Below are 14,562 nucleotides of genomic sequence, written 5' to 3' on the forward strand. Positions count from 1 at the left end.
GGTTATTTTTTATGCGAAAAGACTTCACGGAAGCACTTCTGCTACAATAGTACTGTCGAGAGGTCTTGACCTCGGTGGCACACTAAGTTTTCAGGGGGCAGATCAAGGGGTTGAGTTTGATTAAGGGGGTACTTATTGGACTTGGCTAAGTGTCTGTCTGACACAATTGTAATTAGTGGTGTATGTTTTCTTTACTGTCAAGATCCCCTCAACCCTGAACTGTCAGTCGATTGAATTACCACCACGCTCCACCCATTGATCAAATCAATGACTGACTCATACAGTAACTGGGACCAATATTGAAGTATCTTATAATTAGTCTACTAAAAATGTGTCAAATTGGAACAAATCACACCAACAAACAGGCCACTAATAAACAGGACGTGTTCAGAAACATCCCATGAAACATCCTCTTATGTCTTTTAGTGTGAGAAATATATACAGAACAGATTGAATACAAACGTCCATTTTTTTCTGCAAACGTGGACGATTTTGCTGCACTTTATCGCTCAGATGAGAGAGCAGCTCCGCTAGATGAGTTGGGAGACTGAATAGACATGGAGAGAAGGCTGACTGCTGTGCTGGAATAATAGGTGTGCACACCACGAAGGGGAGTGCACGGGACAAAACTGGCCGTGGATTCTGCTGACGCTCGATGCATCCCTCTTCCACAGTCAATGCCTAATCAATCTGAAGTTAGAGAAGGGAGAGGGAGTAGATTTCATAAAGACCTGACCTAACAGGGAGAGAAACATTTGTATAGCACCGACAGGCATTTACACATCAAAAGTAGGACCAGGCATATTACGGGTCACAAAAAAACATTCACGTTCAACCCAGTTTATTTGAATACATTTTTGGTCCATTTGCAAACTCTATAATTGTAAGACTAATGTAAAGCAGTGATGTCAAATCTAAAGAAAGTATACATGATCAATAACTAATGTGCTAATCCATATTTTGTATCTTGTTCTCTACTATATTTCTCTTTTTAGATCCTGTTTGTTCTGTGAATGTGTTTCTTCAGTACCCGAATACGTGACTTGACTTCTTTCAATTTGTAAGCAGGAGATGCCCTCTCTCTCATTCCACAAGCACCCAGCCTTATTTCCATCCAAATAAGAATCGATCCCTTGCCGTGCACCACCCTCCCTCCATGACTCTCCCGCGCGCACAACCCCACTTTTCTCCCTCTGTCCTCTCTCTCTCTCTCATTCTCACCATGCACCCCCCACTCCCCAATGCAAGAACAGCCCACAGAAAATACATGTTTGTAATACAGCAATAAATAAAGACCAAATATCATGGTGATTTGAGTCAGTAGGTGCAGGACACCTTTCCTATTTGGGCAGAATTTGAGCCCGTCTAATTCCTTTCACACAGTTTCTCAAAAAAGACATCACACTGTTCATGCAAATGTAACTATTGACTGTTAAAGTTATCTGAGGAATTATTCCTTGTCGACGTCAGGGACACATTCAATTGTTAATGTTTCTCCTGGTAAGAGGCACAACCATATAGCATGAAATATGGTGAGAAGATTTAAGAGGTGATAGTGAGTGAATGATATTGAAAAAGGAAAAAAAAGTGGGGGGGGGGGTCATGAAATTCTTGGCATAATGTCAGGCCCTCGTTCTGCATCAGTAACCTGGTGAAAGGAGAGGGAGGGAATCACGGTGAGGTGGGGGAGGGGCTTCCTCCCTGATGGACAGGAGAAGGGACAGAGGAAGACAGCAGTGCCAGAGGAGAGAAAAGAGGACCGAATCTTTGGCCAAAACAGAAAAGATTACAGGATAAGAAAGGGACAGGGAGTAAATTATAATACATAAGATACAAGGGTGTGTTGTGAGAACTAACAAGTTGTGTGTAAAGAGAATTCATCCCCTTGTTACACACTGAAACCAATGATGTTTCAAAGGAGTTGGGATGGAATAACATTTCACATTTTCTTGTTTATGAAGGGTTAAAAACAAAGAGGTCTGGGACCTGGTTTTAAAACAACCAATTCAATGGTCAGAAAGCAAAAGACAAATTCAGATAATTGCTGTTAATAATATACAAAACATTCACATTTTATTTTACAAGAATATACAGGAAAATAAAAGGAAAGCTGGTATCGTGCAAATTAGCCCCAAGACATCCACTGCAGGTGAATATTTTCTACATCTTTTACTATAGGTGAATATTCATTAACTGCTTAAATAAAAAAGGTGAGATCGCCCTCTGGTGGCCAACAAGATACGTTTTGTAGGGAGAGTGGGGTGTCCGTCCCAAATGGCACCCTGTAACCTATATAAAAGTCATACTTTTGACCAAGGGCCCATAGCACTCTGTTACAAATTAGTGCACTATATAAGGAATAGGGTGCCATAGTATAGTGGTGGAATAGGATTAGAATAGATAGGTTATAGCAGAAATAGTCAACATTCATCCCATGAAGAAAGATACCAGAGACTATTATTTACAAACCACACAAGGCACCAAAGAGAACAGCTAACTTAGAGAGCCATGGGTACAGAGTGAAGACCCATAAATACAGAAAACACAGAAAAAGCCAGACTGATCTTTCTATTGGTCATTCATTGAGTGAACCTGGACGAGACGAAAGGTCACAATACAGTCATTTCTATTAAAGGTGTGCTTTGTCTTGCTTGTACAAAGCCAGAATTCAGTCTGCTTAGTTCTTTTTTTTGCCATGAAAAATCTAGTATGGTTGTACCGTGATTCTGTATTGTGACAACCCTTAGACAGAGGTACTAGGATGATGCGTTGGTTGATACAGAGGGTGGGGGTCCTGCCAGTAGATCCCTGACTGGGTCAGAGGAGAGTTCCTGGAATCCCACATCAGTCGCTGATGGGGGGGAGAGATAGAAGTACACACTTAATACATGATCACAACAAATATATTTTAAAAACACATTGAGTATATTCCAACACAATTTTTTTTTATTTTAAAGGGGAGGTGCAGTTAACTTAATTTTCCTGTTTATAAATATTTCCACACTGAGGTCAACAGTGACATTTTTTAAATTATGATAATGCACTTTTTGTAAGAGCTATTTGAAAGAAAATGCCTGGAATTTCAGCCCGTTCAGGTGGGATGGAACTTTTGGCACACATCATCACATGGTGACCTGCTTATAAAAGACTGTTCATCCGGGTAGGCTCTAGACCATCCTCTCAGGACTCTGCATGCAACTATATTGAAATTTGCTTCCTAACGCCCATCTGATCAGACTGAACATTTCAACGGCCAAAGAAGGCTCTGGGAATTAAATGATCCAAATATAATTGTTATTTTTCATTAAATAAGTGATTTATTAGACATATAGTGATGATTTAAAAACAAGACTGCATGGGGTCTTTAATAAGTCAAGAAAAGTGTTAAGCTGGGAGAAAACATTTTGAAACAGAATGAAAGGTACTACCTAAATAGCAAAAATATATATATATATATAAAATAAAAGGTTTTGCAAACATTCTGCCCTATTGAACACAACCCTGAGAACCACTACATCCATTCATCCACCCAGACAGACATATCCTTACCCAATCTGCAGCTTGTCTCCTTCACCAGTAGCTGAGACTGTTCGAGTATGGACAGCAGCTCCCTGACCATCTTACACTGGGTGTCCATCTATGGAGGAAGATAATGTTTTTTTATTACGTGTAGAGCTAGCAAACCACAATTTAAGAAGGTGATGTGAGCTTTTCACAACTCGAACAGTAATAAAACGCCAGCCTTCGATATGCGCCCATCTCCAACAAAAGCCAGTGTAAGTAAGAATGTGTTCTTAACTGACTTGCCTAGTTTATTTTAAAAAGGACAAGAAGAAGAGACTTGCTTGGACCAAGAAACACGAGCAATTGACCAGTTGAAATCTGTCCAAATTTGAGATTGTTGGTTATTTTACCAAGAAGGAGAGTGATGCATCAGATGACCTGGTCTCCACAAATCACCTGACCTCAACCCAATTGAGATGGTTTGGGATGAGTTGGACCACAGGAGTGAAGGAAAAACAGCCAACAAGTGCTCAGCATATGTGGGAACTCCTTCAAGACTGTTTGAAAAGCATTCCAGGTGAAGCTGGTTGAGAGAATGCCAAGAGAGCTGTCATCAAGGCAAAGGGTGGCTCCTTTGAATAATCTAAAATATATTTTGATTTGTTGAACACTTTTTTGGTTACTACATGATTCCATAGTTTTGATGTCTTTACTATTATTCTACAATGTAGAAAAAAGTTAAAATACAGAAAAACCCATGAATGAGTCGGTGTCCAAACTTTTGACTTGTACTGTACATTCAAGTGTTTTAAAAATGGGGCTTTCTACATTCTGATTATTTTTTATTGTTCAATCAAACTTTGAATAAAGTGACTGGGCACTTTGAATACAGTATTGTTTGACATGACAACGAGGGGTTAATGTGACAGGGTAGAAACCAAAATATTGGTCAGCGTTTCTCAGGGGACGCTAATTAGATGTTACATTACATGTCCTCTTACTTGATGTAACTAAAATATGAATGCCTTGCCTATTCCTCTCAGATTTAGAGTATACTGTTGTACAAGGAGACATATTTCACCGGACTTATAAATGTAAATGGTAGTGGGAGAAGATGGAACGGGATAGATTTTGAGTGACATTCTGCAAACACTCATTAACGAAACATTTGATTTCAATAGTTCTGTTCCCAAAACTATCATCTGTTATGAACAGAGGAGACTAAGTTTTGTAGACTTTACCCTTTGCAAAAGTTTTTTTTATATTTAAAATCACATTTAGGAGTGCAAAGGCAAATTTAGTTACTGCACACGCGCACTTTAGAGTAGGCGTTCCCTAACGGAAATATGCAGATGTATATTAGAACGCACCAACAGGATCTCGCTTCCTTGTGCTTGGCTCTGCCCACTAAGACTAATTTGTTCTCATTGGAAACGACAGGCTGTGGGTCCATCTTGGTTTAGTTGTAAAAATCTTTGGTATCAGGCTGTATTAGCTAGCTAGTGAACTCATGGTAGAGCAAAAGCTGATTTCCTTGAGTGAAAATGAGCTGGGTGTGTGGGGAAGGAGAGAGAAGACGAGTAGCAAACGGAGTAAACTATAAAAACAGACATTACACACAGAGTGATGTAACATTTAAACAAACCAAACATTAAAATACTGTTACACAAAGATAAACTAAAAGACACAAACCGGTCTGTGCAGCAATACCAGTATACAGTAAAATACAGTATACCGCCCAGCCCTTGCTCAGGCTATTAATGGACGATTTATGTTAGATTAATTCACACACACAAGGGTGTGATAAATATTGAAAAAAAAAAAAAAAATGTTGCTCTACCCTGAAGGCAAGTACGGACACTGTTCACAGACACATTAGCTGTCAAAAAAAAACATATTGCATTGAGCTACAATGTGTGCACTGCAGCTAACATCTTTTACTTTCTGAGCATTTTACACAGAACACTGAGGGGTGAATCCTAACTTCCACTTCAGTCAAATGTAGAATTATTTGTAGTCTCCTATTGACATAAATGCATGACTAAGTGAAAATGTGGCTTAGATGGATTTTAAGATTTGCCCAATAGAACATTTTAAACCCCACAGGCCTTTTTCCTGGACACAAAAAGCCAAACACCAGACTATAAAACTATTTCAGAGATTCTCCAATGAGCTTGCTTTTAGTCTAGGACTAGGCCTAATCTGTGTCCAAGAAACCGTCCCCAGGTGGTATAATACTAGTTTGTCCGTCTTACCACCATGTCCATAGTGGACAGTACGGGCTGCTGTCTGCAGAGCAGGCTGTGGTAATCAGGTTTGTTCTGGATGAGCTGGCTCTGTGAGGACTGGGCCAGGCAGCTAGGGTCTAATGTCACCCCCGTCTCCTGGCACTGGTCCACTCGCCTGCAAAGGGAAAGGAGGTAGTATATCGACACATTTCCTCAAACCAAAAACCATGGCCCTAAAATGGTCTGTAGCCAACTCTTGTATCGTTATCATGCCATGCTGTACAATTAACAAGCATTGGGAGCAGATCAGCTTTAATATTGCAGATAGACTGTAGCTTCCATCAATGTAATTGTCTGCTTCATTTACAATCCCCATATTTTTTGTACCAGTCAAAAGTTGACACACCTACTCATTCAAAAGGTTCTATATTTTTACTATTTTCTACATTGTAGAATAATAGTCAATACAAAACTATGAAATCATGTAGTAACCAGAAAAGTGTACAATCAAAATATATTTTAGAATCCTCAAAGTAGTCACCCTTTGCCTTGATGACAACTTTGCACACTCTTGGCATTCTCTCAACCAGCTTCGCCTGAAATGCTTTTCCAACAGTCTTGAAGGAGTTCTCACATATGCTGAGCACTTGTTGCCTGCTTTCCTTCACTCTGCGGTCCAACTCATCCCAAACCATCTTAATTGGATTAAGTTGGGGGATTGTGAAGGCCAGATCATCTGATGCAGCACTCCATCACTCTCCTTCTTGGTCAAATAGACCTTACACAGCCTGGAGGTGTGTTGGGCCATTGTCCTGTTGAAAAACAAATGATAGTGGGACTAAGCCCAAACCAGATGGGATGGAGTATCGCTGCAGAATGCTGTGGTAGCCATGCTGGTTAAGTGTGCCTTGAATTCTAAATACGTCACAGACCGTGTCACCAGCAAAGCACCATCACACCTTCTCCTCCATGCTTCACGGTGGGAACCACACATGCAGAGATCATCCGTTCCACTACTCTGCGTCTCACAAAGACATGGCAGTTGGAACCAAACATCTCAAATTTGGACTCATCAGACCAAAGGACAGATTTCCACCGGTCTAATGTCCATTGTGCGTGTTTCTTGGCCCAAGCAAGTCTCCTTTTCTTATTGGTGTCCTTTAGTAGTGGTTTCTTTGCAGCAATTCAACCACGAATGCCTGATTCACACGGTCTCCTCTGATGTTGAGATGTGTCGGTTACTTGAACCCTGTGAAGCATTTATTTGGGCTGCAATTTGAGGCTAGTAATTCAATTGAACTTATACTCTGCATCAGAGGTAACTGTGTCTTCCTTTCCTGTGGCGGTCCTCTTGAGAGCCTGTCATCATAGCCCTTGATGGTTTTTGCGACTGCACTTGAAACTTTCAAAGTTCCTGAAATTTTCCACATTGAGTTTTCCACATACATTCATGTCTTCAAGTCATGGTGGACTGACGTTTCTCTTTCCTTGCCATAATATGGACTTGGTCTTTTACCAAAATAGAGCCATCTTGTGTATACCACCCCTACCCTTGTCAAAACGCAACTGATTGGCTGAAATGCATTAAGGAGGAAAGAAATTACAGAAATTAACTTCTAACAAGGCACACCTGTTAATTAATGTAACATTTAAATGCATTCCAGGTGACTACCTCATGAAGCTGGTTGAGAGAATGCCAAGAGTGTGCAATGTGAGCCATGACCAGCTTTTCAAAGCACTTCATGGCTAACGACGTGAGTGCCACGGGGCGGTAATCATTGAGGTAGGTTACCTTCGCTTCCTTGGACACAGGGACTATGGAAACGCTGCAATTAGTTGGTTGTAATATTGGGTAGAACAGCCATTTCCATGTATTTTTGCTAGCGTGTGACATAACTCCACCAGTCCTATTTATGATTTAATTTACAAAGATGTTTATTATCAATTAGTATATTTGAGTTTAACCCCAATATTAGTTCTGTCTTTTCTGGTGGATTAAACTGAAATTGCAAACAACTTTCTATGGCTTATTTAAACAAATAATGATATTGGAGATTATTTCCTTTTCAAATTACCAAAAGTGAGGTAATGGGAAAAGGCCATTCTTGAACATGGGGTGAGACATTCTTACTAATTTGCTAGAGAACCAGTTCGGATTTATGTATAACTTTTGGATGACTGACGCCTTCAGAGAGAGGTCTAATGCTTTAATATTTAATCATTTCTGCCCCCCGAATTCATATTCATTATATAAATAGGCCCTTTTAAATTTTGTCTGACTTGCCATTCCAAATCAAATATATATTTTTTTGCCCATATAATAAAAACAGGTCACTAGGTGTAGGCAAGACCATAAGCAAATAGGTAAACTGTGATATGACTAGAGTTAATCAGGGTTATTTTTCCAGGAATAGACAGGTGTTATCCTTCCCATGGTAGCAAGATCTAATCTATTTTTGCTAACTTTCTATTAAAAGTTATTGGAGTGAGATCATTTCTTTCGGGATATATATACCGAGTATGTCCACATCAACCATCAGACCATTTTATTGGTAAACTACATGGTAAAGTATGGTAAAGTAAAAGTTGACTTTTTTTTATGATCCAATATGTAATATAGTAAACTCAGCGTATAAATGACACCTTCGTTTTCAAGCCCTGGATTACTAACCCCTTAATATCATTGTTGGATCTGATTAACAGCTATCATTTCGATAGCAATTAATAGGGAGATATGCCGATAGTGGACAACCTGGTTTTACTCCTGTTGACAGTTTAAAACTTTGAGAAGTAGCTATTATTTACTGTTCTACACATAGGGTTACTGTACATAACTTTAACCCATTTTATAAAATATTCTCCAAATATTCCAGGCATTTATATTTTAAAACTCCAGTCATACTTGATCAAAGGCCTTTTCAAAGTCAGCTATGAATACCAGGCCTGGAGCACCAGGCACATGAAGACAAATCACTTTATTGACAACCCAAAACTTGGGAGCATGGGGAGTGCAGAACGAGTGCATGTCATTTGTGCGTGTGAATGTGCTCACCTGGCCAATTCTTCAGCTTTACTCCGATGCTTGTCTAACAGGGAGTCCCAAGATGCACTCTCAGCCTGCAGCCTGAATCACAATCACAATTGTTATTCATTGTGCACACACACACACACACACACAGAGCAACACACAGAGAATCAGTTACCTGTGTATAGTCTTCCTGGTCTGCTCCAAGGTGTTCTGCATTGCAGTGTCACTAGCGAGAAAGAGACAGTCAAAAGGGATTCATAACAGATGACTGAATGAATACAGAAAGGCCTGAACTAGAAATAAAGATCAATAGAGAAGAATGACAGTCCTTTTTCTTTTGGGCTGTGCCGATACCAGAATTGCAATCATTTTCTCCATGTCAAAAATGAAAACCCGAAGCAGGCCAAACTCTTTGTTCCTTTAAAAACCTGTTGTATGTAAAATAACGTGTGTTGTGCTTGGGGGGGGGGGGGGGAATACATGAAACTCTGATGCTGTTTGTTTCCAACACTAGGGTTGTTTTCCTAAAGAAGTTAAAACTGCTTCGGGTTTTGTTTCCTTGCCACGATACTGACGAGTATCGCAATACTCGTATCGTCCAGATTTCTCATGTTAAAGGATCAGAAAAAAGTTGGTGCATAGAAGAGAAAGGGTAAAATAGACTGCTCAGGAAAAAAGTAAGTATGTATGCTTAAGAACGTTAAGCCAGTGAACAAAATGAGATTGACTAGAGACAGCATTACTTGGCTGTGCTTGTGGGAGGTTGTTGACACTGTGGCTCACTGCGTAGGTCTTTGGCCAGGCAACACCACCCCTTCTGTACATCCTCCACTGAGACAGGGAAGAGAAAGGCAGTAACGAATGATAACACTATTAGACAACACTTACAGTGCATTTGGAAAGTATTCAGACCCTGACTTTTTCCACATTGTTACATTACAGTCTTATTCTAAAATAGGTTAAATAGTTTACCCCGCCCACATCAAGCTATACACAATACCCCATAATGACAGAGCAAAAACAGGCTTGACGAAATTAGTGACGCACCGATGACAATGTTTGGCCAAAATTTCTTGCCCCCCCCCCAAAAAAAACGATATTCAAAATGTTTGCGGCCTGAAGCATTCTAGTACAGTTAAATAGTAACATATACACGCAGCAGTCTAAGGCATTGCATCTTAGTGCAAGAGGCGTCACTACAGTCCCTGGTTCGAATCCAGGCTGGATCACATCCGGCTGTGATTGGGAGACCAGTTTCTACTGGTCATTGTTTTCAGGCGGGTTCTATTTATGCTAGCTAGCTACGCAGTCCAACAAATAATGCTGTGTTACCAACACATCATTGTAAACACATTGTTCGTAGCTGGTGTTTGCAGACTCTTTTGTGCAGCTTTGACATGTTTTGACATGTTAATTGACATGTCTTTTTGGACACGCAACGACCTAAACAGCGTTCCATAGTATGTTGTGAAGCTAATAGCAGTGACACAATTCCATTATCTTGGCATTAACGGATTTCGCCTTGAGTCGTCTTGCTGAAATTCTCTTACCCTTTCAAATGATTGCTCAACTTGTTCACTGCAAGATCCACACAGCAGACATTGTGGTCTAGGTTAGGAATGCTGTGTTGCACGTGTATTTTACGTGGCGTTATTACGTTATATAGGTATGCAAGTCAGCTTTGACATCGGTTTTGCACATCCCAAGTTTTGCACAAACTAGACAGACAGAGCCGATACTGACGTTGGCATTTTTAGATAATCTCGGGCAATTCCGATATATCGTGCATCCCAAATAGAAATGTTTGCATTTTTTTTAAAGTATCGCATTTGCATAAGTATTCAGACCCTTTACTCAGTACTTTGTTGAAGCACCCTTGTCAAAAATTACAGCTTCAAGTCTTCTTGGGTATGACGCTACAAGCTTGTCACGTGTATTTGGGGAGTTCCCCCCATTCTTCTCTGCAGATCCACTCAAGCTCCGTCAGGTTGGATGGGGAGCGTTGCTGTCCAGCTATTTTCAGGTCTCTCCAGAGATGTTAGATCAAGGGTTCAAGTCCAGGCTCTGCCTGGGCCACTCAAGGGCATAGAGACTTGTTCCGAAGCCACTCCTGCGTTCTCTTGGCAGTGTGCTTAGAGTCGTTGTCCTTCGGCCTCCCGGGTGGCGCAGTGGATAAGGGCGCTGTACTGCAGCGCCAGCTGTGCCATCAGAGTCTCTGGGTTCGCGCCCAGGCTCTGTCGTAACCGGCCGCGACCGGGAGGTCCGTGGGGCGACGCACAATTGGCCTAGCGTCGTCCGGATCTCCTTGTCTCATCGCGCACCAGCAACTCCTGTGGAGGGCCGGGCGCAGTGTTGCCAGGTGCACGGTACACCGCCTCCGACACATTGGTGTGGCTGGCTTCCGGGTTGGATACGCGCTGTGTTAAGAAGCAGTACGGCTGGTTGGGTTGTGTATCGGAGGACGCATGACATTCAGCCTTCGTCTCTCCCGAGCCCGTACGGGAGTTGTAGCAATGAGACAAGATAGTAGCTACTACAACAATTGGATACCACGAAATTGGGGAGAAAAAGGGGTAAAATTCAAACAAAAAAAAAACACAGTCTGAAGTCCTGAGCAGGTTTTCAATCAAGGATCTCGCTGTACTTTGCTCCATTCATCTTTCCCTCGATCCTGAATAGTTTCCCAGTCCCTGCAGCTGAAAAACATCCCCACAGTATGATGCTGCCACCAACATGCTGGTGCCAGGTGGAATCCAGAAGTGACACTTGGCATTCAGCTGTCAGAGCAGCTCACAGATTACTGAACCTGTACATAGCCCACCTATAAATTTAACCTATTTCCCTACTGTATTTATTTTATTTGTTTTGCTCCTTTGCACCCCATTATTTTTATTTCTACTTTGCACATTCTTCCACTGCAAATCTACCATTCCAGTGTTTTACTTGCTATATTGTATTTACTTTGCCACCATGGCCTTTTTTTTTTGCCTTTACCTCCCTTCTCACCTCATTTGCTCACATCGTATATAGACTTGTTTCTACTGTATGTTTATTTTACTCCATGTGTAACTCTGTGTCGTTGTGTGTCGAACTGCTTTGCTTTATCTTGGCCAGGTCGCAATTGTAAATGAGAACTTGTTCTCAACTTGGCTACCTGGTTAAATAAAGGTGAAAAACATTTTAAAAATTCAGGCCTTTGCTCATAGCAAAGAATAAGGCTGTAACATAATAAAATGTGTTAAAGGGGAAGGGATCTGAATACTTAACGAATGCACTGTATGCCTCGTGCACTGCACTCAACTTATTTAACTAGGCAAGTCAGTTAAGAACAAATTCTTATTTACAATGACGGCCTACCATAAGGCAAAATACCTCCCGCGGGTACGGGGGAATATAGAACAATACACACATCACGACAAGAGACACTACATAAAGAGAGAGACAGACAACAACATAGCATGGCAGCAACACATGATTAAGCATGGTAGCAAAACAAAACATGGTACAAACATTAATTGGGCACAGACAACAGCACAAAAGGCATGAAGGTAGAGACAACAATACATCACACAAATAAGTCACAACTGTCAGTAAGAGTGTCCATCATTGAGTCTTTGAATTAAGAAATTGAGAAAATGGCTGGCTCCATTCAAAATACAGCACCGAACCAGTAGGGGGGATTGGATGTGTTTTTTTTGCTAGATGTTACAATCCAAAACAACTACTTATTTGACAGACGTACAAGAATCCTACCAACCTTGTGTCTGAAGTGACTCTAAACTGCCGTTGGGTGTCGTGCTCAGTGAGTCTTGTAACTTCTCAACTGCCAGCTGGAGACAAAGAGGAGAGAGATGGGACACACAGAAAGTGAGATAAATTGTCAGCCAGGATCACATAGATGTTGTAATAATCTACAGGTTGAAGTTAGCCTGACCTTCAAAAACACACACCCCCTAGCGAATTGTAATCACTTAAACATACCCTCATAGAAGCCTCCATCAGTTTCTCCAGCCTCTCCTCCTCGGGTAGGGATTGGCTGATTGACCTGCATAGAGCTGGATGAGAGGCATTTAGCTTAGCGTTTACATGTATTTTGAGAGTATTTTGTAAATCACTAGGCCCCAATTGTGCCTCCTTCCCTTACTGCCATTCATTGTTGTTTAGGGTCAACCTGGGATAGGTAGTTGACTCTATCCATAGCTCGGAAAGAGTATATGTTTTACGGCTCAAGAAGACGTAAACAATACCCTCTATCCAACTGGACGCTCTGACTAGTGTCACCCATCCCAAACACCAAAACCAATGTTGTTGACATTGAAATATACAAATTTCGGGTCTCACTCTGGGAGGTGTTGGAGAGGGCAGGGAGAGAGCGTCTGCCCCTGGTCGACCTCCTCCAGGATTTCCTTTGCGTGCTGCTGGGGCTAAACGACCGACCCTCTGTTAGAACACCCCCCTCAGGGTCCCTTCCCTGCCCCTTTCCTCCAGAACACGGCTCCATCTGTACCTCTGTTGTTTCTGACATATGTGTGGTGGTGGAGGAAGGAGTGTGTCTGCGGGGAGATTTGGGGTGAGGAGCTGCTGGGCTTGGACTCCCAGGGCAAACTCTTTTAAGTCCCTGCTGATGGATTTCTTCTTGGTGGACCTTGATCAACAGACAAAATGTGAGTGGGCTTTAAGATCATTCCTATGTTATCGTCAATGGTATGCTAACTTCGTCAGCTAGCTATCATTTTAGTAAGGTTATATTATATATATTATATTGTCCCTTATGTGCAACCAAATCTGCCTAGACCACAACACAATCAGCTCTTGAGTGTCTTACCATCTTCTGGTGTTCAGCAGAGCTGTCGCAACTGCGGGTGACATCAATGAAAGAGAGAGAAAAATCAACACAACCACTGAGTATAGTTGATGCTGAAATGGCTAGTTAGCCACGTTGATACACAGCTAACACTAGGATTACTTTAAAATTGGCGTATTGTCTGTGTTAGCTACTAGCTAACAACGTTAGTAGCCAACGTTAGCCGGGAAGTGAGGTCGGAGGTTAACGTTAGGAAGATACTAATTTAATGGAAAACCCAATACGAGCCCCTGAGATAGGACGCCAATTCTTCACAGCAAAGCAGTGAACTTCAGAAAAACTTTCAGTAACGTTATTAACTAAAAAGATACAAACCTTTCCGATTGCTCTCCAGAATGAATATCCGCCATTTTATTTTTAAAAATCTGCCCGCGCACAAACAAAATCGCCCCTCCCATGTACAGATATGCATGTCGGGAAATGTAGCATTGAGCGACGTGGCCCCATTTGAACATATTTGAACTACTTAGGATCTAGCTACCATTGTTCTGCATGAGCCGTCCCTTAAACTGTTTTTTTTTTTTTTTGGGACGAGTTGCGGTCTCCTCCTCTCAAGATAAAAACCTAATGGTTACCATAATTCAGCTTTTGAAAAAAAACTGTTTTTTAGCACGGTTTGGCACCAAATGAAATCTGAGGTGGCTCCATGTTATTATACTGAACACAAATATAAACGCAACAAGGAAATCAGTCATTTGAAATAAATCATTTGGGCCCTAATTTATGGATTTAATTTGACTGGGAATAGATATGCTGTTGGTCACAGATTTAAAAAAGTAAGATGGCGCAGACAGACATGGAAGCTCTGCTTCCAGCTCCTCAGCAACTTTGCAGACAAGCATTTTGCTACACCTGCAATAACATCTGCCAAAAAAATGGGCCACAGAATGGGCTTCAGGATCTTGTCACGGTATGTCTGTGCATTAAAATTGCCATAG

General features: G+C 41.3%; 1 protein-coding gene across 1 annotated transcript; it reads right to left on the reverse strand.

Annotated features, from left to right (window-relative positions):
• Positions 1-824: 824 nt before the first annotated feature.
• On the reverse strand, positions 825-13,995 carry LOC139421035 (kinetochore-associated protein DSN1 homolog). Its single transcript, XM_071171523.1, has 11 exons — positions 13,940-13,995; positions 13,586-13,616; positions 13,102-13,405; positions 12,742-12,815; positions 12,518-12,590; positions 9,504-9,591; positions 8,936-8,986; positions 8,785-8,856; positions 5,760-5,907; positions 3,550-3,637; positions 825-2,851 (listed from the first exon to the last, which is right to left on the reverse strand). Exons 1-11 carry the CDS (start codon positions 13,972-13,974, stop codon positions 2,757-2,759), a joined length of 1,059 nt encoding a protein of 352 aa, XP_071027624.1. The 5' UTR covers positions 13,975-13,995; the 3' UTR covers positions 825-2,756.
• Between the last annotated feature and the right edge of the window lie 567 nt (positions 13,996-14,562).

The sequence above is a fragment of the Oncorhynchus clarkii genome, chromosome 12, assembly GCF_045791955.1.
Source record: "Oncorhynchus clarkii lewisi isolate Uvic-CL-2024 chromosome 12, UVic_Ocla_1.0, whole genome shotgun sequence".
Taxonomy (NCBI): domain Eukaryota; kingdom Metazoa; phylum Chordata; class Actinopteri; order Salmoniformes; family Salmonidae; genus Oncorhynchus; species Oncorhynchus clarkii.

What these genes read in the sequence shown, in the direction of transcription:
- LOC139421035 (XM_071171523.1), bottom strand. Translation starts at nt 13,974, where the DNA reads ATGGCGGATATTCATTCTGGAGAGCAATCGGAAAG. An exon ending in CTGCTGAACACCAGAAGATG is followed by an intron (nt 13,406 to 13,585) that starts GTAAGACACTCA and finishes CTGTTGATCAAG; the next exon opens with GTCCACCAAGAAGAAATCCA. An exon ending in TGATGGAGGCTTCTATGAGG is followed by an intron (nt 12,591 to 12,741) that starts GTATGTTTAAGT and finishes CTTTGTCTCCAG; the next exon opens with CTGGCAGTTGAGAAGTTACA.